This window comes from Sminthopsis crassicaudata, chromosome X (genome assembly GCF_048593235.1).
Source record: "Sminthopsis crassicaudata isolate SCR6 chromosome X, ASM4859323v1, whole genome shotgun sequence".
Classification (NCBI taxonomy): Eukaryota; Metazoa; Chordata; class Mammalia; order Dasyuromorphia; family Dasyuridae; genus Sminthopsis; species Sminthopsis crassicaudata.
In genome coordinates this window covers 65,347,314-65,367,881 of record NC_133623.1, presented here as the reverse complement: position 1 = coordinate 65,367,881, position 20,568 = coordinate 65,347,314, and the positions used below count along the sequence as shown (strand labels likewise).

The following is a 20,568-nucleotide window of genomic DNA, read 5'->3' as shown; positions in this document are numbered from 1 at the left end:
GATTCTGTCAGCTCTAATCAGCTCCCATGTTTGTAATCTAAGACACCTTCTAGTTCCTCCACTCTACGTCCCCAAACTTGCCCTCCAGCTTTCACGTTCTGTATCTGAAGATCCCTTGGTATCGTGCTCCACATTTTGGGGTTCTTTCAAATTCACAACTCTGTGCGCACGAAAGCCTGTGGCTCACTTTTCTCAAACAGCGGCTCGTACTCCGTGGTTTGTGGTTGCTGCTAATCATGTTCCCCTGACTTCAAGGCTGGATCTCAGCAAAGCTCCTTCTAAAATGGCCTCCTTAGCCCCAGTGGCTCTTACACTCCCATTAAGGCAATAAAGAATCCCAGGCCTTGTCCGGTTAACACATCTCCGTCCTTCCGATTGCTGGCGACCATTGCCGCTCACGCGGGGGGCGGTTTATGAGAGAATCGGCCATTAGTTAGAAGGGGTCATGTGCCCTGAGCTTAGCGGGAAGGGGCACGTAGGAAAACATCCCAGAGGGACGTAAAGACGAGGGAAAGGAAGCTGAGAGAGGCAGTGGGCCACAGTGAGCAGTGTTGGGAGCTGCGGGGTTAAGTCTCCCCTCAGACACTTCCTCCTTCATGGGATGGTGAAGATCCGGTGGATTTTACAGTTGGAGGGGGTTTTATGACTCCCCAAAACCCAGGAGAAATGGCAGTTGCTGGTGGCCAAGCCAATTGGGAGTGGGGGACGGATACTTAGACACAGACCTCAAATGAGAAGTTCTGGGGAGGGAGAGAGCCTGGTCCAGTCTGGTGATGTCTCTGAGGTAGGGTACTCGTGGCTGAGACAATCTCATCGACAAATTCAAGTCAGCACCTTCTTTGTGACCTAGGGAACTGCCTGAGGCGCCTTGAGGTGGAGGGACTTGGCCAGGGTCACATAGCTAGCATGTGTCAGAGGCAGGACTGGCAGCCAGGTATTCCCAGTTGGGAGGCCAGCTCTTTCTTCAGCCTCCCTCCAGAATGCCCAAAGCTAAAGAAAATCCAGAAGAGCCAGGGGTGAGGCTGGTAGAGGTTATGATACTCCTCGACATGGCTGACAAAGTGGAGAGGGAGATTAAGGTTGCAGAAAGAGGAGCAGAGGATCGGGCCAGGACAGGAGCATGATGGGAACGGTAATCTAACCTATGTTCTCAGGTCCTCCCAGCCAGAGATTCCAAGTTCTAACATCCGTCCCAGCTCTGAAATTCCCCGTTCTAAGGAGCCTTCTAGTACTGACAGTCTCCAGTGAGAAAAACAGAGTAGGGCTGCTGGAACTACTTTGGCAGGCACCGCACTGTTGGATTGCCTCCCCCATGAATGTGGGTAACAATTACCAAATTACCAGCTTTAATTTGCAAACCAGCAGACTACAGATTTCTAAAAGATTTCAGAGAACCCTTTTGTTCCTCTTCCAGCACTGGGAAAGCTATCTTACTTATCACCAGCCGCCCACTAGGCTAGCATACTCCCCCACCAACGTGGCAGCTAGGCAGTGGCGAGAGCTCCGAGACTAGAGTCAGGAAGACCACTTACTAGCTGTATGACCCTGGGCAAGTCACACTACTTCTATCTGCCTGTCTTTACAACCATCAAATAGGGGTCCTAATAGTATCAACCTCCCAGGATTGTTGTGAGAAGCAAATGGGGTAATGTTGGTTAAAGCAGTTGGCACAGTGCCCGGTACACAGTAGGCACTTAATAGATATTTGTTCTCCCCCTTCTAAGAGTGGGGAGGGGGGACTTTAAACCTCAGCACATCATCTTCATTGGAGCCAAAGACAGATCCATCTCTTCCCTCCCCAACCAAGGATTCCGGTTCCCATGCAAAGGTCAATTGGTCATAGCCTTGGCTCCCTGGGCAGCAGCGCTAGGGGAGGCCATGGAGCAGAGTCATAGAGGACGGGCAGACACGGATCCCTTTGATGGAGTGGCGCGCACATGCTGCTGAGATCGAAGGTCCACTTGCATACAAGAGTGCAATTGCGTCAAGTCCCCAGAGTGCACTGGCTTTTCATTAGCCTGCAAATTAACCGCCAGGTCAAAAGACTCTCTTGCCATTAGATGCATTAGTTCAGTAAATGCTTTAAAGGCTCCCAGGCATTTTGTGGGATTATTCACAACCTGAAGTCCCCGGTATTTCCAATCATTCTAAAAAATTGCCGCCGTGGGCCCGTCTTCTTGGAGTATTGATTTGAGGGAGGGGAACGATAGGGGTTCCTGTGGTTGGAAAGGGCCTAGGATCTGACGTCCCAAGGTCCCTACCTGTGTGACCCTGAGCAAGTTATGGTAGTTCTTCTGCCTCCATTTTCTCATTAGCAAAACGAAGTTGGTTTAGCCTCTCCAGGTACCAGGGGGTCAACTTTTGGCACCAAAGATAGCTCGGGCCCTGGCAGTTTTGTGCTCCCATGAGCGCTGGGCTGTCACTGGGCTACCATTCTCTTGCTCAAGCAAGAAGGCTGGCTCACAACCTAAAGTTCTGGAAATGGGGAGGATGGGGGACATTGGATCCATTTTACAGAGGAGGAAACAGAGGCTTAGAGAGGTGCAATAACTTGCTCAGGCCAGAGCTTGAATCTGGGAAGAGTCAATGATTGAGGGCAATCCGGGGAAACCTGGAGAGGTTATTGTGTGTAGGTGGGGAGGAGGAGGAGAAATGGGGAAAGAGAGTCAGAGCCTTGGAGGAAGCCAGGGCAGGCTCTATGCCCTCTCAGACTCTCACCGCCATGTTTAGCCGCACACGGCAGAGACCACCCAGCTCCCCGTTCTCTTTTTGTTTCACGCTCCTTCCGGAGCCCCAGCAGCAGGGGCTCATGTGACCAGGATGCAGGATGCAGAGAGGGATCCCATTGTCGAGGGATCTGCCCTGGATTAAGGTGACCCTCCTACTCTACTGGCCTGTCCCCTTCAATAGCTAGAGGTATCCTAAAAGATCCATCTCCGCTTGCCCCGGGTCAGCCCAGGCCCCGTCTCTTCCTCTCTCGCCATTGCCTCGGTACCCGCAACCGGATTTCCACTTCTGGATGAAGCCTTTTGGAGGTCCGGGAGAGGGGCATGTTGGGGGGGGGCCTCGGATTTAGAGCTGGAAGGGTTCTTGGGGGCCTTTATGTACGGGAGGCCAAAGGAGGAGGTTGCTTGCCCAAGGACCCCCAGCCAGGAGAGGTCTGAGCCCAGGCTTTCCTTAGCCTGCAGACTCCCTCCCCCCCAAGTCTGGAGAGGGCTCTAGGATATCCATCCCCATTGCTGAACACACCCAGAGGAGCTCTAGTTCCCACTCTCATCTCAACCACTCAATAGCTTGGTAGGGGCGGGTTCCCCTAATCCCGAGCAGATCGAGGTGGCAAGAGTGACCTCTTAATGGCTGGCCAGAGCGGGTCAGGTCCTCCCGAGGGGAGAGGGAGACGGACCAGATGCCCATTGCCCACCATGAATGTTGTAGACGAGCTACCCCCATGGGTGGCGGGGGGTAAACTCCAAGAGCAGTAGAATTGTGTCAGTGCGGCCCCCCCACTTTAGTCCTGTGCTTCATGTTCCATCAGGTCTTTAATGTAGTGTTTGCTATGAATGACATCAGAACAAAGCGTGCTGGGTCCCCCTCTGGACCTGTGCCCCACGAGAGGCCTATCTTCCACAGCTGACTTCTTCTGCCTACCAACCTCCCCCAACCCAAACCAGCCCCTTCTGTAGCAATCAGTCTTGAGGAGAATAAAGGTGCAAGGCAGACGCCAAACCTAGACTCGTTCTCGGGACTCATGGTCTAGATGTGGCATGTCAGGGCCTGCACTTGGAATGTTTTCTGTGGCCAGACACCGTGTTCTGGAGCAAAAGGGTCAAGCTTCAGGAGGTTGAGCCGGGGTCATCCTCACAGCTGGCCACGTCTGACAGTTTGGGGAGGGCTGCCAGAGGCTGCGAGGAGGTTCGAAGCCATTGTTGTTGTTCACGAGCTACTCTAGAGCAGAAAGTTCATGTGGGTCGGTACCACGGAATGAGTGCCCCACCCCATTCTGCACCCAACGTCCAGAGCCAGCCAGCTGGCCCTTAACTAGGAGTGCCGTGTCTGAGGTGGGCCCGTGGGGGCAGGACCTATTACTTGAGGGACAAGAGTTTGAAGCTGTCATCCAGGATGGACCTCCTGTTGCGCCTTAGTTTCCTCTGCCGCTGCTGGTACCACAGGACTGCGGCCAGGGCCACGATGCCAATGAAAAGGATGATCCCCACAATGATGAGGACCAAAGCTAGTGTCTCCACGTGCTCCATGGGGACCGTCATACCCAGGACCTGGATTCCGGCCCCCTCCATCTCTTCAGAGGCTGTGGCTGTGATGGGGGAGATGGAAAAAAGTAAGCCAGTGGGGAGGGCTGGGGGGGCGTGGCTGGCTGCCAACGGGGAGCTTGGAAACCCGTTGAGGCTGGAAGTTAACGGCCCTGGGTCCGAGCAGTGACTGGTAATTACCCTGGGCTAGTCGACCTCTCTGAGACTCTGGGAAAGGGGCTGAAACACTCGCCTCACCTCCTTCCTCCAGGATCAACCAAGAAAAGATATCAAAGCCCAGAAGAGATGAGCAATTTGCCTGAGCTAAAACACCAACTAAGTAGCAGATCCAGAATGAGCCAGGGCCCTGGAAGACCCGAATTCACTTTCGGGCCGTGTGATCCTGGGCAAGTCTTTACCCTGTTTCCTCACTGATAAAATCAGAGGCCTGGAGTCAAAGGCCTCTAAGCTCCAATTTATGACCCTGTGACATGAGAGCAAGTCATCCATCCGACCGTGTCTCCAAAAGCCTTTCTTAAGCACCCACTGTGTGCTTAAGGGCACTTGGCCCTCAAGTGATCCACGTCAGCTCTGAGCTGCTCCCTATCTAAACCTGTTTCTCCTCAATCCTCTCTAGGGTCTCTTGAGTGCCTAAGGCTGGGGTCTGGGCCTGCGCAGACACAGAGGATACTGGGAAAATCAGAGTAGCCAGTGCTTGGCTTTTGGTGGCTGTCTGTCACCTTTCCCATTGGCAGTTGAGGCTCCTGGGTAGGGCACATACACATACATATATCCACCTGCACAATATGACAGGCAATGCAACATACACAGAGTGGCCTACATGTAACACATACGATAGACACGCATACACGTACACGGGCACCCACATGCCCATGCGCTGCAGTCAGGGTCCCCGCCACTTGCCCTCCCCCTCAGACAGTCCCCGCATGCATGGCCCCCTCCATACCTGGCCCTGATTTCTCCTTGCTCGTGGTGTTCGTGGGCTCTGAAAAAGGAGATGAAAGCTTAGTCTTCCCCAACTCAGCCCCTTGCTTCTCCAGACGTATGGGTTGTATGTAGAGGGAGAGTGGGACACTGAGGGCTGGGATGGTGGGATACTCCCATGTTACCCCGGGGCAATTGGCAAAAATAATAATGGAAATAAGGGGATCCAGCTCTATGCTCTGTGATCTTGGACAAGTCCCTACTCCAGGCCTTGGGCTCCCCCTGTTTTATGAGGGGGCCCACATTCCAGGGTCCCTCCCAGGTCTGACCGCCTGTGTTCTAAGAGGGTCCCTTGCCCCAGTTTTTATATTCTCTGTTCTAAGGTCCCTCTCAGAGGTAATGCGTTCTAGGTTCTAAGATATCTCTTAGCACTGACATTCTGGCCCCTCCTAGCTCCGACATCCCATGGTCCAAGGGCTCTCCCAACCTTAAGATTCTGGGTTCTAAGCCTTGGGGTGCTTCCCTCCCCCTCCCTTCAATTTTACCTCTTTGGGCTAGGACCGTGAAGAGCGTCTCCATGCCAGCATGGACGTGGTCAGCCACGTGGCAGTGCATCAGCCACGTTCCGGGGTTGCTGGCCACCATCTCCACAGCCTCAAACGTCCCTGGGAACAGGTCCACCACATCAGCTCGGTAACTCTCCCCACTCTATTAGAGAGACATGACCAATGAGGGCAAGGAGGAGGCTCCCAGGCCTCCAAGGGATCCTTTGTTAAACTGTTAAACTGGTGCCCAGAAGGGGCCCTTAGTTAGGCCCTGCAAACAGGGGACAGTGAACAACCTCGTTCCGGCCTCTCCCCTTTGTCCTCCCGGTCACCAACATGGCGACCTCCAGATTCTTCCCCAGCCCCACCCCACTCACCCGGTAGAAGAAGCTCTCTGCGTGGAAGTGGACGGTGTGCAAATCAATATCCTGGCCCATAGCCAGCATGTACCAGGCTACACGTTCTCCCTGGTACATGGTCAGCCCCCCAAGGTTGGCGTACAGTTTCCCATTGATGGCTGCAAAGAAGGAGGAAAGTCTCTGCTGCTCATCCTCCTGCCTCCATTCTAGTTGCCTCCCCTGTCCCCCATTCCCTCACATCTGGACCACTCCAGACTCCCTCTGCTCTATCATCCACGCTCAGCGGATGGCCTTTGCCTTGGATAAACACTGGCACAACAGCCCTGCCCGCTTGGCCAAAGATCTTCTAGAAAAGCTCGTGTATCTCTGGTGTTCCAGAGCTTACAAAGCGTTCCACATGAAAGCGCCTTGAAAAACCAAACACCCCCCAATCTATACTTGTTGCCTCATTTCTTTTCCCCTCCCTCCTCAATCCTTTGCAATCCAACTTCAGTCCCCAACATTTAACCACCCGGGCCCTCTCCAAAGCGGCCTGTTTTCCATGCTCAGCCTTCTCAACCTCGCTTCACCTTTGACCCTAGTGATCACTCTCCCCTCCTGGAAACTCTCCCCTCTCTGGGGTTTTGGGGCCCTGCTCTCTCCTGCCTATACAACTGCTCTTCCCCTGTCTCTTCCACAAACTTTTCCCCAGGTTGTGGCCTGTAATTGTGGGTATCCCCCCCGCTCCATCCTGGGGCCCTCTCTTCTTTCTTGGTGATCTCAGCAGCTCCCACGTATTCGGTTAACATCTCCTATTTTCTTTGCCCAGGCTGTGTGGCTCATACATGGGTATATTATGGCCCCCAAGAGAATATAAGCTCTTTGAGGGCAAGCCTTGCTCACTCTTCTCTTTGTACTCCCAGTGCTGAATAAGGGGCACGCGGTGCCTATCGCTCATTGCTGAGTAAGGAACTTCTCCATTACCTCAGCCCACCCACGGGAAATAGTTATTCCTTCCCTGCTACCACTTTCCCCATTGTGTTTTCAATATTTCTCAGATTGGTTTAAGAAATTCAATGGAGTCAGATTCTCTTTGAACAGCAAAACAGCTGTTTGGACATGGAGACATACATTGTATTTAATTCATACTTAAACATATTTAACATGTATTGGTCAGCCTGCCCTCTGGGGGGGAGGGGGGGAAGGAGGGGAAAAAGTAGAACAAAAGGTTTGGCCATTGTCAGTGTTGTGAAATTACCCATGCACATATCTGGGAAATAAAAACTATAAAAAATTTTTTAAAAAGAAGTTAAATGGGAATTCATGGGGAGTTTTGCAGAAGCCATGACATAGAGCCTCTGACCAAAAACTCATATATAATAAAAGTATATTAAAATAAATATATATGTTTTTATGTATATATATATAAATGTATGTATATAAATATATATATAGAATATATATTATATATATATAAATATGTATATATTATATATAAATAGAATATAAATATATATAAAATATAATACATAAATACCCCATGAAAAAAGAAAAATTCAGACTCTCTCTTGGATGAAAGAAGGATCAAAATATTGTTCAGGGCTTTTCTGGCTGGTGGGGGCCCCGGCCCCCAACTCCCACGACATGGAAGGGAAAGCTATAGTTCCACGTTGGCTAGCTGAAGCCAGACTGGGATATTCAAACTTTCTCTTGGATGAAAGAAGGATCAGAATATTGTTCAGGGCTTTTCTGGCTCATCCCCCCACCCGACTCTCATGACGTGGAAGGGAAATCTATAGTTCCACGTCGGCACTCACAGCTAGCCCAAGGCAGACTGGGCCCCAAAGCCGGGCCTTCTCATTCAAGCCCAATATTCTTCCTGCTGTGCTGTGTCACTTCTTTTCAGCACTCCCCCACTCCCTACCGGGGAATGAGCCAGCTTTTTTCCTGGCAGCCTGCCCCCAAAAGCTGCCTTCCCCGTGACCTTCCCAGCAGGGAGCGTTGCAGCCAGCCCCGGCCCTCTCTGCCTGCTCCTTGTCCCTCCTCTCCGTACCCTCAGCCAATTAGCAGCCAATTAAATACCACTTGTCAGGTACATTATTGGGAAGATGCTTTTCCTTCCAACCACGTGTGAGTTGGACCAGCCGCCCAACTCTGCCATTCTGTGACTCAAGGGAGTCTTGGTGAGCCAACATTGACGGCAGCTCTTACATCTGTGCCCTTCTCTCCGCCCACACAGCCACCATCTCAGCACACGTACTTACCACCTCTTGCTTCCTAATTGGTTTTAACTGCTTCCAGCCTCTCTCTTGCCTATTCCACCCTCCATGCGGTCACCAAATTGATGGGCCTATTTTTAGTTAACAGAGTGACTACCGGCCTGACAGCCTCGCTCCACCTCTGACCGGGTCTGGATCCACTGTCTAACACCTTCCATGGTGCCCTGTCATCTCTAAGATCAAACAGAAGCTCTTGAACGTGGACCTGAACCCCCCAAGGCCAGGCTCGGGCGGCTCGTCTTACATCAGTTGCCTTCACACACTCTGTGATCCCACCAAACTAAGCTACCACAGGCTCCTGGAACTCCACAACCACGCCCTCCTGACTTCCATGCTGGAAGGAAGAACGATTCCCCCCCCCCATCCTGCCCTAGCACCCTGACAGTCCTATACAGTCCAGCTCCCGGTCATTTCCTTTAGTGGCAGCACCTTCCCAGGCCCGAAGGCCACGGACACTCTCCCTCCTTGGATGTCCCTGCCTCACTCTCACACCACCCCTGCCCCTCCCTGGAGATGAGCTGTCCAAGGGTGTGGGCTCTCCCCTTTTTGCATTTGGCTTCCCAGCACCTTACACTCTAGAATGGAATCCAACTGAATTCAAAGCCCCCCAAAGCTGGCCGCACTCTCCTTTCCAGTGTGAGTCCCTGACCACCTTCACCCGGGGTCGCCCCGCACACAGCAGGCTAGAACACAGCTCCCCTTCTCTCCATATATTTAGGCCCTAACCCTCCATGGAACCACTGACCCTTACGCTCAATACGTGGTTGGTCAGTGGAATGAATGAATGAATGGATGGATGGATGGATGGGTAAATGCCCTGGCCAGCTTAGCCTGCTGTGCTCTCTTCCTCTTGGGGCAGGAGAACTTTGGACTTAGACTCAAAGAGGACGGCTTCAAATCCCAACTGTCATTCCTTCCTATTATGTGACCTGGAATAAGTCCTTCAACCCTCTGTGTCTCAGTTGCCACATCTGCAAAATGGGAATCATAGATTTAGAGCTAGAAGAGCTCTTCAGAAGTTATCTGGCCCACCCCTTCATTTTACACAGGAGGAAACTGAGGCCCAGGGAAAGGGTCTTATACAGGGAATAAGTAACAGAGCCAGGATTTGAACCCAGGTCCACTGAATATAAATCCAGTGCTTTTTCCTCCCCTCCAGGTCATTAGTTCTTAATGGACCTCTTCTTATTCCCATCAATGCTACTTTCTCAATACTTAACTAACAGACCAACCTGGAGATGGCTCGCCCAGACCAAACTGTCTCCCATGATCGCCCTTCCTTTCCCTGCAGCAAGTGGCAGTAGCCAAGTCCTTGGTTGGCGGCAGTGAGCACCTTGCTTTTTTGGGTGTGAATGGCCAGTACTAGGCATAGTACTCAGCACATAATATCCATTCATTCATTCATTCATTCATGTATGAGACCCCCCCGACCCCATCTCTTGCTGCCTTACCTTGTCCCCTTTCTTCTCCAATCAGACTCTAAGCTGCCATGGCAGGCTCCTTCTTTATACCCCACATATATCTCATTGGAACTTTGGAGCTGAAGCTCTTTGGGCACGTCAGCCAGGCTCCACAGGCCCCTGTTTCCCCCTCGGTCATAAGAAGGGTTTGGCCTAGCCCCTTCCAATCCCCGAGCCCATACGTGACCTTGGTAAGTCCCCTCCCCTCTCCAGATGTTTGTTCCTCCATCAAATGAGTGGCTGGACCAGCTGACCCCCAGGACCCACAGTCACACTGATGTCTTCACTTCCTGTGGTCTCCGGTTAGTGTGCCGGACCTGAGCTGGGCCTCAAGGACGCAAGCTCGGAGAGAAGGTGGGTGTCACCCCACCAGAAGCACACGTCCCGATGAACGGCCAGGGTGCCAAAAGTCCCACCCTCCACTGCTCGCACTGGGGCCCACAAACCGTGCATCTTGTTGCTTTCCAGGAAGGTCTCATCTTGTGGGTTGATGTAGTCTGATTCTGGGGGCCCAAAGACTCCCATATTCTCCTCCAGGTACCAAGACTGGTTCTCATCAAAGATCAGGAACAGAAGGGCAAATTCCCGGTCCACATCTCTCCGAACCCCAGTGGCATTCAGAGTCCCCTTCCGACAGATGACCAGGGGCCCGATCAGGCCGCTGTACATATCCTGGAAGAAAAAAAAAAAAAGGAGTAGGGGGGAGTGGCCCTCACCCCTCAGGTCTGGAGGGGAGCAGGAAAACTTGGGACAAGTGGAAAAGCTTCACATTCTGTATGACCTTGGGCAAGCACATTTCTTTCAGGGCCTCAGTTTCCTCCTCTGTAAAATGAGAAAGTTGGACTCTATGGCCTCTAAGAGCTAAAATACTTCGAGTGATCTTGGATAAGCCACTTTTTCCTGGGTCTCAGTTTCCTTTTCTGTAAAGTAAGTTCCTAGGCCTCTGAGATCTAGGGCTGGGATTCCCTGAACTAAGTCACCCAAAGGGACCCTTCTAAGTCTTGGCCTTCAGCCTGGACTGCCAGGCTCTTCTCTAGAGGGGCACACACTCCCATCCCTGCATCCCTGTTGAAGGCCAGGGCCCTTCCCAAACCAAAGGCAGAGCTGAGAAGGGAACCCAGGTCTCCTACTATCCAGCCAGTTTTTTAATGGAGAAGAAAACATAAGTTCCAAATAGCCAGACTGCTCCAGCAGCCCAAGCCCTAAGCCCACGCTGATGAGAACTCACGCCCGCTGCCCCGCCACTGCCCTCACCGGGAGCCAGGCCAAACTTTACCTTGATGGGATCCACATCAGAATAATAGATCCAGGGAATGCAGGCCGAGTCATTAGGCCCAGGGCCAGATTGTTCGGGGATGCGCCACTGGTACATGATCACCTCACCTGGAGAGAGGCAGGGAGAACTCAACGGCAAAGCCAGCCCGTCCCGGGCCGAGGCCCGCTCTCTGCCAAACACTCTCCAGCGAGCCGGACTCATTGCCACCGTGTCCTTCCTTGTTCTAGCCACTCTGCCTCTCTCCGAATTGGACTTGTCCTTTGCAGTCACCGGGAAGCTCACCCTGACTGCTCCAGCCCCACCTCCCACCCTCAGTCTCCTAACAAGGCTTAGAAATCATGCAAATAGCAACTCTACAGTTAACACATAGCAAAGGAAAAGAGATAGCCAGAGACAGAGGGAGAGACACAGAGAATGGAAGGTGATCTTTAAGGGGAGACACTAGTAGCTGGGACATCAGGGCTGACTGCCCGCAGAAGGTGGCATTTAAGCTGCGTCTTGAAAAAACTTAGGGACTCCAAGAGGCCGGGGCAAGGAAGGAGTATATTGCAGCCATACACAAAGAGCCAGAGGCAGGGACTGGAGCACCGTGTGTAAGAACTAGACGGCAGGCCAGGGCGGCTGGATCACAGCAGAACATGCAAGATAAAAGAGGCTGGCGATCTCGGATGGGACCAGGATGTGAGGAGTAGAAACGCCAAAGAGAGGGCTTCCTACTAGAGCCTCAGGGTGATGGGGGCCCCTGAAGTTGGCTGAGCCGGGGGCACGCCACACAGCGCCCATTTCATTTGGGAACATCTCCTGGCATATGGAGATCTCAGAGTCGGTTGGGCCTCCAAGGCAGACCTGAGAGAAAACTCTTCCCCTACGTCCCTGGTAGCAGGACTGTTTGCCACTCGAAAACTTTCCAGAACAAGCCTTCTATGAGTTCCCACGGCAGTGGCCCGCTGGACTCAGGGACAGTCTCAATTACCGGGAAGTTTGTTTTGTTTTTTGGTTTTTTTTTCTGGAATCCTCACCAGCTAAATCAGTCACTGATTCCTCTCTGAATCCAAGCAGGGAAAATCAAATCCCTTTCTCCCCACTGGAGAGCCCCCAAGGGACTATGTCCTCCCTGTCTCAGACTTTAAATACCTTACCCATAACTTCTTTTCGAAGGAACCTGGGATGTTTATCCTAGCAAGCAGTAATTGGATTTCAGATATTCAAAGTCACAAGGAACATCTGAGGACATCAAATCCAGCTCCCTCATTTTATGGGTGAGGAAATCAAGGCTCAAAGAGGTTATGTAACCTTCGGGATTTGAACAGAGATCCCTTGACTCCATCCGCTAAGCTTCCTCCCCAGTCTAAGATGGCTGCCTAAGTAAACAAATGTGACTCTACACAGTTAGGCTCTGCAGCCCATTGTGGATGTGAGAACATGACCCTGACCTCATTCATGTCATGCTCCAACCAACCCAAGATCCTTCAGTGAGGAACAAATCCCAAGGCCCAGTCCTTCCCAGTACCCCGGTCTGTGAAACCGTGTAAGGGGCCTAAGAAAGTCAGGGTCCCAAAGCAAGAGTGCTGCCAATATAAATGTCACCCCTGCCCAGAACCGTCCCACTCACCGGGTTCAGCGGGCTGCACTGGGCCTGACCCCTGCTCCAATACCCCATGGGCATGAATAGAGTAGGGGCGGCTAGCATTGTTCTTGAACACCACAGTCAGGATGTCCCCGATCTCTCCCCGGAGCAGCGGTCCTGGTGAGGGGGACAAGAAGAAAAGGCAACATGAATAGATCCAAAAGGAAAACTGAGAATAAAGGAACAGCCTGATGGGAATCCTAAAATGGGCTCCTACAGCTGCCAGGCCTTGTAGGAATGGTGCAGGGAGCACCCTTATTCTCTGACTCTAAATTCAAGGGCACAAAGAGTGGAAGGCAGGGGTCAGCAAACTACAGCCTAGCCATGGGTCAAGTCCTTCTGGCCAAAGAGCTCTGAATGGTTTTCTTACATTTTTCAATACAACAAAACTTTATTTAAAAAACAAAAAACCAAACATACAAAACCTGGGCCATCCAGAAACAGACAAGGAAGCTTGGGCTAGAGTCTCATCCCTCCATTTAGCGGGAGGGTATCAGGCAGGGAGCAGGAAGAGCACAGACATTTGGCCCACTGGTCAACTGCTCAGCCCACTGCTCGATTTCCATGCCACGTCACCCAATACTTACTGTACTCTACAACACGAGATAAGGCCTGTCTCTGAAGGGGGAGGAAACACGAAGAGAAAAGGTCACATCTTAAAAATCAGAGAAAATAACCTTTCATAACTGTATCAGCTGAGAGTTTCCAAGTAAACAAGAAAGAAAAGAGATGAGGAGCATCCTCCACAAGCATGGCACACAATGGGTTTTGAATAGATATCAAACATTTGCCGGGCCCTGAGTTAAGGTCAGGAAAGCTAGGAAAAGGCTAAGTTCTGGGTCTGGAGGCAGGAAAACTCGAGTTTGGCTCCAACCCCAGAAATTTAGGCTGTGAGACCCTAAACGAGTCACTTTGCTTCTGTTTGCCTCAGTTTCCTCTTCTGTGAAACAGTTGTTGGGAGGATCAAATGAGATAATATTGATTAACAAATGCTCAATACACTACCTGGCACGTGGTAGCTGCTTAATAATTGCTAGCTGTCATCATAATTCTCTAGTGGATATCTACTAAATGTTCGTTAAAATTATTAGGCAACTAGATGATTCACTAAATAGAAGGCTGGGTTGGAGTCAGGAAGGCCTGAGGTCAAATCTAGCCTCAGATACTTGTGAGCCATTTGCTCCTCAATAAGTTACTTAACCTCTCTGCCTCAGTGTTGTCAACTGTTAAATGGGTATAACAATAGCAGTCAGTTCCTTAGGTTATCATGAGGATTAAATGAGATAATATTTGTAAAAAAGAGCTTAGCACAATGCCTGGCACACAGTAAGGGCTTAATAAATGCTCATTGTCAAAATTGCATAGTAGATGTTCAGTGAATTAGGCAGGCGGGCAGCTCGGTGACTAGAGACCTGGGCCTGGAGTCAAAAAGCCCTGTGGTCAAAACTGGACTTGACCCTTTTCCATCCTTTCCTTCAAGTGTAAAATAGTACCTAATTCCTCTAGTGATGCTAAGGATTAGTTGAGATATCTGTAAAAAGTGCTTAGAGCAGGGCCTGGCACACAGTAGGTGCTTAATAAATATTTGCCATTATTATGAGAAGGAAGCCGAGTCTGAATAATCAGCGGGGCACGAGAGCTGCACAGCCGACGGTCTGGGAGATCGGTTTTCTTTCTCGCCAGCTCGAGCTCGTTTTGGAGCAGGGGGCGGGGAGAGGCAGGCACAGAAATGACTGGTGTGATAGCAAGAGACTTCAGGGAAACATGTTTTCGAAAATAATAGTAAGCACTAGCATCTGTGCCAAATGAGAAGGCGGGCACGGCAGCCAAGAGTTGGTCCAACTCTGTAGCCTTGTCAGAGGGAGAGAGAAAGGGAGCAAGAAAGGCCTATGAAGCACCTACTATGTGACTAAATACTTGACAAATATTACCTAGTTTGACCCTCACCACAACTCAAGGAGGTGAGATGGTCCCGATTTTAGAAATGAGGAAACTGAGGCAGACACAAGTTAAGGGACTTGCCCAGAGTCACTCAGATAGTCTGAGGTTGGATTTGAATTCATGTCTTCCTGATTGTAGGGATGAGCCACCTAGCTGAGTAAGGTGCTCCAACTGCCCCTGAACAAATCTCAAATGCCCTTTCCTCTTAACTGAGTGTGCAAGGGCTGTCACTCTAGACCCCGTCTGGCTTTTGATCCAGCCGGCTGGGCCTTGATCCGGTTCTGTCCTTTTTTTCTCCCCCCACCTCAACAAGCTCCTGGCTGCAGATCAGGGTGCCAGATTCTAGGGACGGGAGATGAGAGAGAAGAGAATGGAGAAATTGGAGACAAGGTTGGCACGCTTACCCAGAATTCCCAAGTGCTCTTCTGGACCTGTCCTTTCTCGGGGTGTCGTGAAGGTGCCATCGGTATACTCCCTGTACACAACCTTCTTATACTGGGAACCCAGGAGTCCATCATCATTGCTCAGAAAGACATGACCGTAGCTGGAAAATCCAGAGGCATGATCAACACCTGGCCTCTTGGGTACAGCCCATCTCTTTGGGGGACAAGGTTGTTGGAGGGGGGACAAGCTCATTTTTAGATGCAAAGAAGAACACGGTCCCATAGCATAGATGGAAAAACTGAAGCACAGAGATGTGACCCTCCCCTTCCCACAGGTACACTCTAGAGGTTCCATCGCAGGGAAGCAGGAGAGTGTGGCAGCCGACTGCCCTGATCCTGTCAGTGTCCCTTGCCACTTGCCCCTCTCAACTGCCCCCCGTGCCCAGGGGTGTTCAAGGACCTTGGTCTGGATGCCGGGATAGTTCTCTATCACGTATGACTTTGGTCAGATTACCTCTGCTCTCTAAACCTCAGTGTCCTCACCTGGAAAATGGGGATAACCCCCTATCCACCTAAAGGAGGAAATCAAACTAGCAGATCTTTGGAAGTTCTAAAACCTGCAATTCTAGAGCCTAAGTCCCAGTTCTGGCCACAGGCGCCTCCCTATGTGTGTCCCCTGGGCCAGGCTGAGCCCCCAGCAAAAACAAGAAGCTCTCCTGGAGAACAGAGAACCCGACTTTTAGCATAGCCAGGGGCAGGGGAAATAGCACCATCACCTACCCAGAATGCTTCTGGCTGTGTCTGGTACTTGGTATAGATGCCCAAGGCCTGGCCTGTTGGGAATCCTGAGGAAACCCCTCTCCACTTCCTAGGGAGAATAGGAATCTCCTTAGAAATCACAAGGATGGTGCCATCAAAATGCAAAGAGGATGGGAGAACATCCCCAGGAGGAAAAAGGGCCAAAGAAGGGCCACAGGCTCCACAGGACTAATTAACTGCTGGAAGGTTCTTCCCAAAGAGGAGGCGATTGGCCTCTGCTGGTCCTCCAAGGAACGGGCATAGGCAGGTGGGGAGAAGCTGAGGGGTGAGAGACCCTTCTCTAAGAGCTAGAAGGAGGCCAAGCAGTGGATAGTCAGTGGCTCCCCGCTAAGGAAGACAACAACCGTCTATCTGTTGACCTGCTTTTCGCACCGGACAGGCCTGCCGTCACCTAGAGACATGTATCTAGGACATGGTGCTGAGCCACTCAAGACTCATCAAGCCTCACTGGCACATTGCCCTGGCTACTCGAGAAAGTGGAACTGCTGGAGAGACCCGGCAGACTTTTGCCGAAGTCCTTGGCAAGAGACCCAGGGGCACAGATGGCACTTTCCTTATTACTTTCGAGAGGTTCAAGTTAAGACAATTCTGAGAAGAAGCGATGACTTGGGAACTGAATGGCCAGTTAAGACGTCAACTCTGAGTGGGACTGATATTTCTGGATGAAGGAACAATGGGGAACAAGAGACCCTAAGACAGGGTGCCGTATGTTGACATGTACTATAGATCTGTAAGGATTCTGAAAGACGACGCTGGGATAGAAAGGTTCCCCTTGCTCTAAAATCCAACAGGAGCATTCAGTCCAGGAGGGGCGGGAAGCTTCCAGAAATGAGGCTCTGAAGACGTAGCCAGGAGTTGTTCCAATGAAACACAAAAGGGAAGCTGAGGGAAGGCGATGTGAAGGCCCAGAACTAGGTCCCCAGCCTAGAGCTCTTTCCAAGAAAAAGAAATGAAGGCAATTAACGGCTTGATGCAAAATCATGGCCCGGGCCCGTCCAAAGGCTAAGTACGGAGGCACAGGAGTGCAGAAAGGAGAAGGAAATGGGGAGAAAAGAGAAAAAGCACAATGGCTTGACTCGGGATCCCAGGCCTTCAGAGGCCATGTAGTAGAAGTCATTCATTTGACAAAGGAGGAAACTGAGGTCCAGAGAGGGGAAGGATTGGCTCCAGTTCACATACAGAGACAAGGAAAGGGAAGTGACTTGCCCAGAACCGTGCAGCTAATAAGTATCTGTGGCAGGATTTGAATCTGAGCCTCTGACTCCAAGTCCAAAACTCAATCTACCGTAGTATAAATTTGTCTCCTATTTTTTTTTTCCCTATCAAGGAAACTTATTTCCAGCCTGGAAGGGGGAGATCAAAAATGGTCAGCAGGGAGGCGAAGCCTTCACTAAGTGAAGAGGTAATAAAAGGCCGCACAAGCGCCCTGGATACAGTGGAGCTGCCAGCCCCACAACTGCATGTCATGGAGATCCAAGTGCAGCTGCCGAAGAGGTCATCAGTTACTTAGTTAGCGGCGGCAGGCACTGAAGGGGCCCAGGAGTGGAGGCTGGCAGATGGGCCGGTTTTCCAAAAAGAAAGACGCCGAAGCTCCCAAAGGGAGCCACTGAACTCGGCTCTGCTTTCTGACAGAATTCTAAGATGTATTATTAAAGGGCCGCAACTCGGGCAGTTGCAGAGGGAAATGTTAACAGCGAGAGCTGACACTACATGGTTTCGTGCTAGATTCGCCTCATTTCCTTTCCGAGAGGGTCAGGAGCCCAGGAGATCAGGGAAATCCTGCAGACGCTGCGTGCTTAGATTTCAGCGAAGCATCTGACGAAGGCATCCGTGCTGCCCTTGGGGACGAGCCACAGAGATGTGGGCCAAGTGACGTGGCAGACTTAGGCTGGGGACTGGGATTTGGAACCCCGCTCTGCCACTGGGAGAGGCTCTTCTCCTCCGGGGGCCTCAGTTTCCTCTGCTGGCAAATGAGGGGCTAGACCTCATACTCCCTGGAGGCCCTTCCTACCCCAGGTCTACAAGCCCACCATCAGCCATGAAGAGGAGTCCACCTGAAAGAGGGGATCTCTGGCTTTTGTCTTTCAGGGGGAGGAGGAGGGGAGACACACATTCACCCACACAAGGAAATGAAGAAAATGAAAACAAGGATATCAATTGATTTTTTGAAATGAAAAGATTGAATACTCTGCTTTTTTTCAATTCAGTTCAAAAAAAAAATCATGTAATAGGCACTGTGCTGTACAAAAACAAAAACAGAGGCCCTGCCCTCGAGGGATTTCCATGGCCACACATTCTGGTTGTGTGATCCTGGTCAAGTCATTAGTTTTCAACTTCAGTATGAAATGGGGATAATAACAGCCCCTGCCTTAAGGAGGTTGTGAAGATCAAATGAGATAAAAATCTGAAAGCAGCGGAAAAGTGCCAGTGGGTTGTTGTTGCTGTTGTCGTTCTTATTCCACTGAGGGAGAACGACTTGTACCTAAGTAAGAATGAGATCAGAGGGAGAAGAGAACGATATTTGCAAATGTTCTAGGGATGTTTGAGGCGAGAGGCGACGTGAATAGCTGTAAGGCTCAAATAGGTGTCATGAAGTGGGGGCACCTGTGTTTGATGAAAGAGAACGTCACTGAAAGGGGAGAAGAGAAGGAAGCGTCTTCCAGCATGGAATGTAGCCTTGGCAAATCCACGGAGGAGACAAGGGAAGGAGGGTTCTCATTTTAGAGTAATTGCGGTTCTCTAAGGCTCATCGTACAGGTGGGGAAAGCTAGGTTGAGAGACAGGCAGTTACTTGGCCAAGATCACACAGCAATTCGGCGGTCAAACCACGGCTTGAATTTGTGACTCCAAATCAATAAGGAAATTTGAGCATTTACCCTGTGCCAGCTGTGGGAAGAGCACAAAAAGTCAGCCCTTGACTGCCCGCAAGGTGCTAGCATCCTGGTGGGAAGGGCGATGTGAACATGGGGAAGTAAAAGCAGGGTAACTGGAGGAAGGGAAGGGCACTAACTCTTCACAGAGGATGGGGCACCTGCACCGAGTCTTGATTCCAGAGTTATGAAGAGAGAATATTCAAGACACACAGAGAAGACAGGAAGGTCTTGCCTAGAACCAAGAGTCTGCGAGGCCAGTTACGTAACCAAAGCTGGAAAGGTCGGCTCACGCTAAGACCAAGGAGTTTTGAGATGCTCCAAGAGGTACTGGGGAGCTGCGGAAGTTTATGGAGGAGAGGAGAGACATGATCAGACTTGGGGGCATTTCTTTGACAGCTGAGTGGAAGATGGAAGGAGAAGGGGAGAGACTGGCAGGCAGAGCACTTAGTGGGCTACTTGGGTAATCTGAGGCAGGCTGATGTCCATGTAAGCAGTGGTTTAATTAATACTGAGGTGAAGCTATAAGGACAGACCCTGAGAACACTGGAAAGAGAGAGTTGATTGATAGGCCTTGGACTGATTGGATCTGAGGAAGAAGAGGCAAGAGCCCATCAAACTCAAAGCTGGAGCGCCTTCAACAAAAAGGGGCGAGTCTGGAGAAAGGGCAAGGCCCTCTGGCCAACGCCAAGTCAGAGACGCCAACAGATGCTATGAGGAAGGGAGTCTGTGGGTCATGGGATCAGACATTTAGAGCTGCAGGGAACCTCATAGAACCCAGAGTTCACCCTCCCCCATCCTCCCATGTTAGGAATGCGGAAACTGAGGCCAGAGCAGTTGTCCAAGATTTTCCAGGGAATAAACACCGGAGGTGAGGTTCGAACCCAGGTCTTCCTGACTCCAAAGTGAATGCTCTATCCACTATGGTGCACTGCCCAGAGAGAGCCGGACTCCACACCTGGATGCAGACATGCTTGCTAACTGAATCCGGCATAGCCAACAGGTCCCCATGTGAGAGCAGAGAAGATAAGGCCGGCCAGGGCAGGCCCTGGGGATCTCTGCGCCAGAGTGCTGGAAGATTAAGGATGACTCAGTCCCGGAGCCACCAGACAGGTGGGAGAACCAGGAATAATAATGCCCCACAAATCAATGTCTGTGGGTGGCTGACGGTGCCAAGAGCTACAGGGCCCAGGGGAGGCCGACGCAGAAAAGGCCGTTGGGTTTCCACCACGGGGAATTGCTGGCAAGCGCCACCGAGCGCTCCCGTGGAGGCTGGGGCACGAGCCAAACTGCTGAGGGGGCGAGCCGGGTGCCTGGCAGAGAAGTTCCCACAGGCACCGGGAGACGATGGTTTCTGGAAGTCTGGCAGTGAAGGGGAGCAGGGAGACGTGGGCAGATGTGTAAACAGTGGGAGGGGGCAGGATGGGGGAAAGCTCCACCGGAGTGAGAGGAAGAGGCAACGGCCGGCAGAACAACTGCCGGGAGCCAAGGACCACAGATACAGGACAAGTCACATCTGCTCACTTTCTTCACAACTGTCAAATAAGAAAGTTGGACAAGAGGACCTTTCGGCTCCTTTCCAGGATGTTACGGGTGACCTTGGCAAGTCACTTCTCCCTTGAGGCCTTAATTTCCCCATCTATAAAATGAGGGATTTGGACCAAATGGCCTCTAAGGTCCTGTGCCTCCTCCCCCATTTCCAGAACTCGGATCTGATGTGTGACATTGAGCAATCCCATTGCTCTCTCTGAGTCTTCCTCTCCTTTTCTCTATTAATGTCCCCTTGGTTTCTTTAAGATCAAGCCCAGTTGCCCCCACCTCCACACTCTCTCTTCTCA

At 51.3% G+C, this 20,568-nt stretch overlaps 1 protein-coding gene across 3 annotated transcripts in view; it reads right to left on the bottom strand.

The window, feature by feature from the left end:
* Positions 1-3,520: 3,520 nt before the first annotated feature.
* HEPH (hephaestin) overlaps positions 3,521-20,568 on the bottom strand; it is a 59,019-nt gene continuing 41,971 nt past the window's right edge. For all 3 annotated transcript variants that reach the window (XM_074277728.1, XM_074277727.1, XM_074277729.1), the window contains exons 14-21: positions 15,063-15,202; positions 12,703-12,834; positions 11,091-11,197; positions 10,261-10,486; positions 6,115-6,254; positions 5,738-5,900; positions 5,215-5,253; positions 3,521-4,312 (exon numbers count right to left, since the gene is read on the bottom strand). In XM_074277728.1, the coding sequence (XP_074133829.1) occupies positions 4,083-4,312; positions 5,215-5,253; positions 5,738-5,900; positions 6,115-6,254; positions 10,261-10,486; positions 11,091-11,197; positions 12,703-12,834; positions 15,063-15,202 (1,177 nt within the window). In that variant the 3' untranslated portion in view covers positions 3,521-4,082. The remainder of the gene's footprint in view (positions 4,313-5,214; positions 5,254-5,737; positions 5,901-6,114; positions 6,255-10,260; positions 10,487-11,090; positions 11,198-12,702; positions 12,835-15,062; positions 15,203-20,568) is intronic.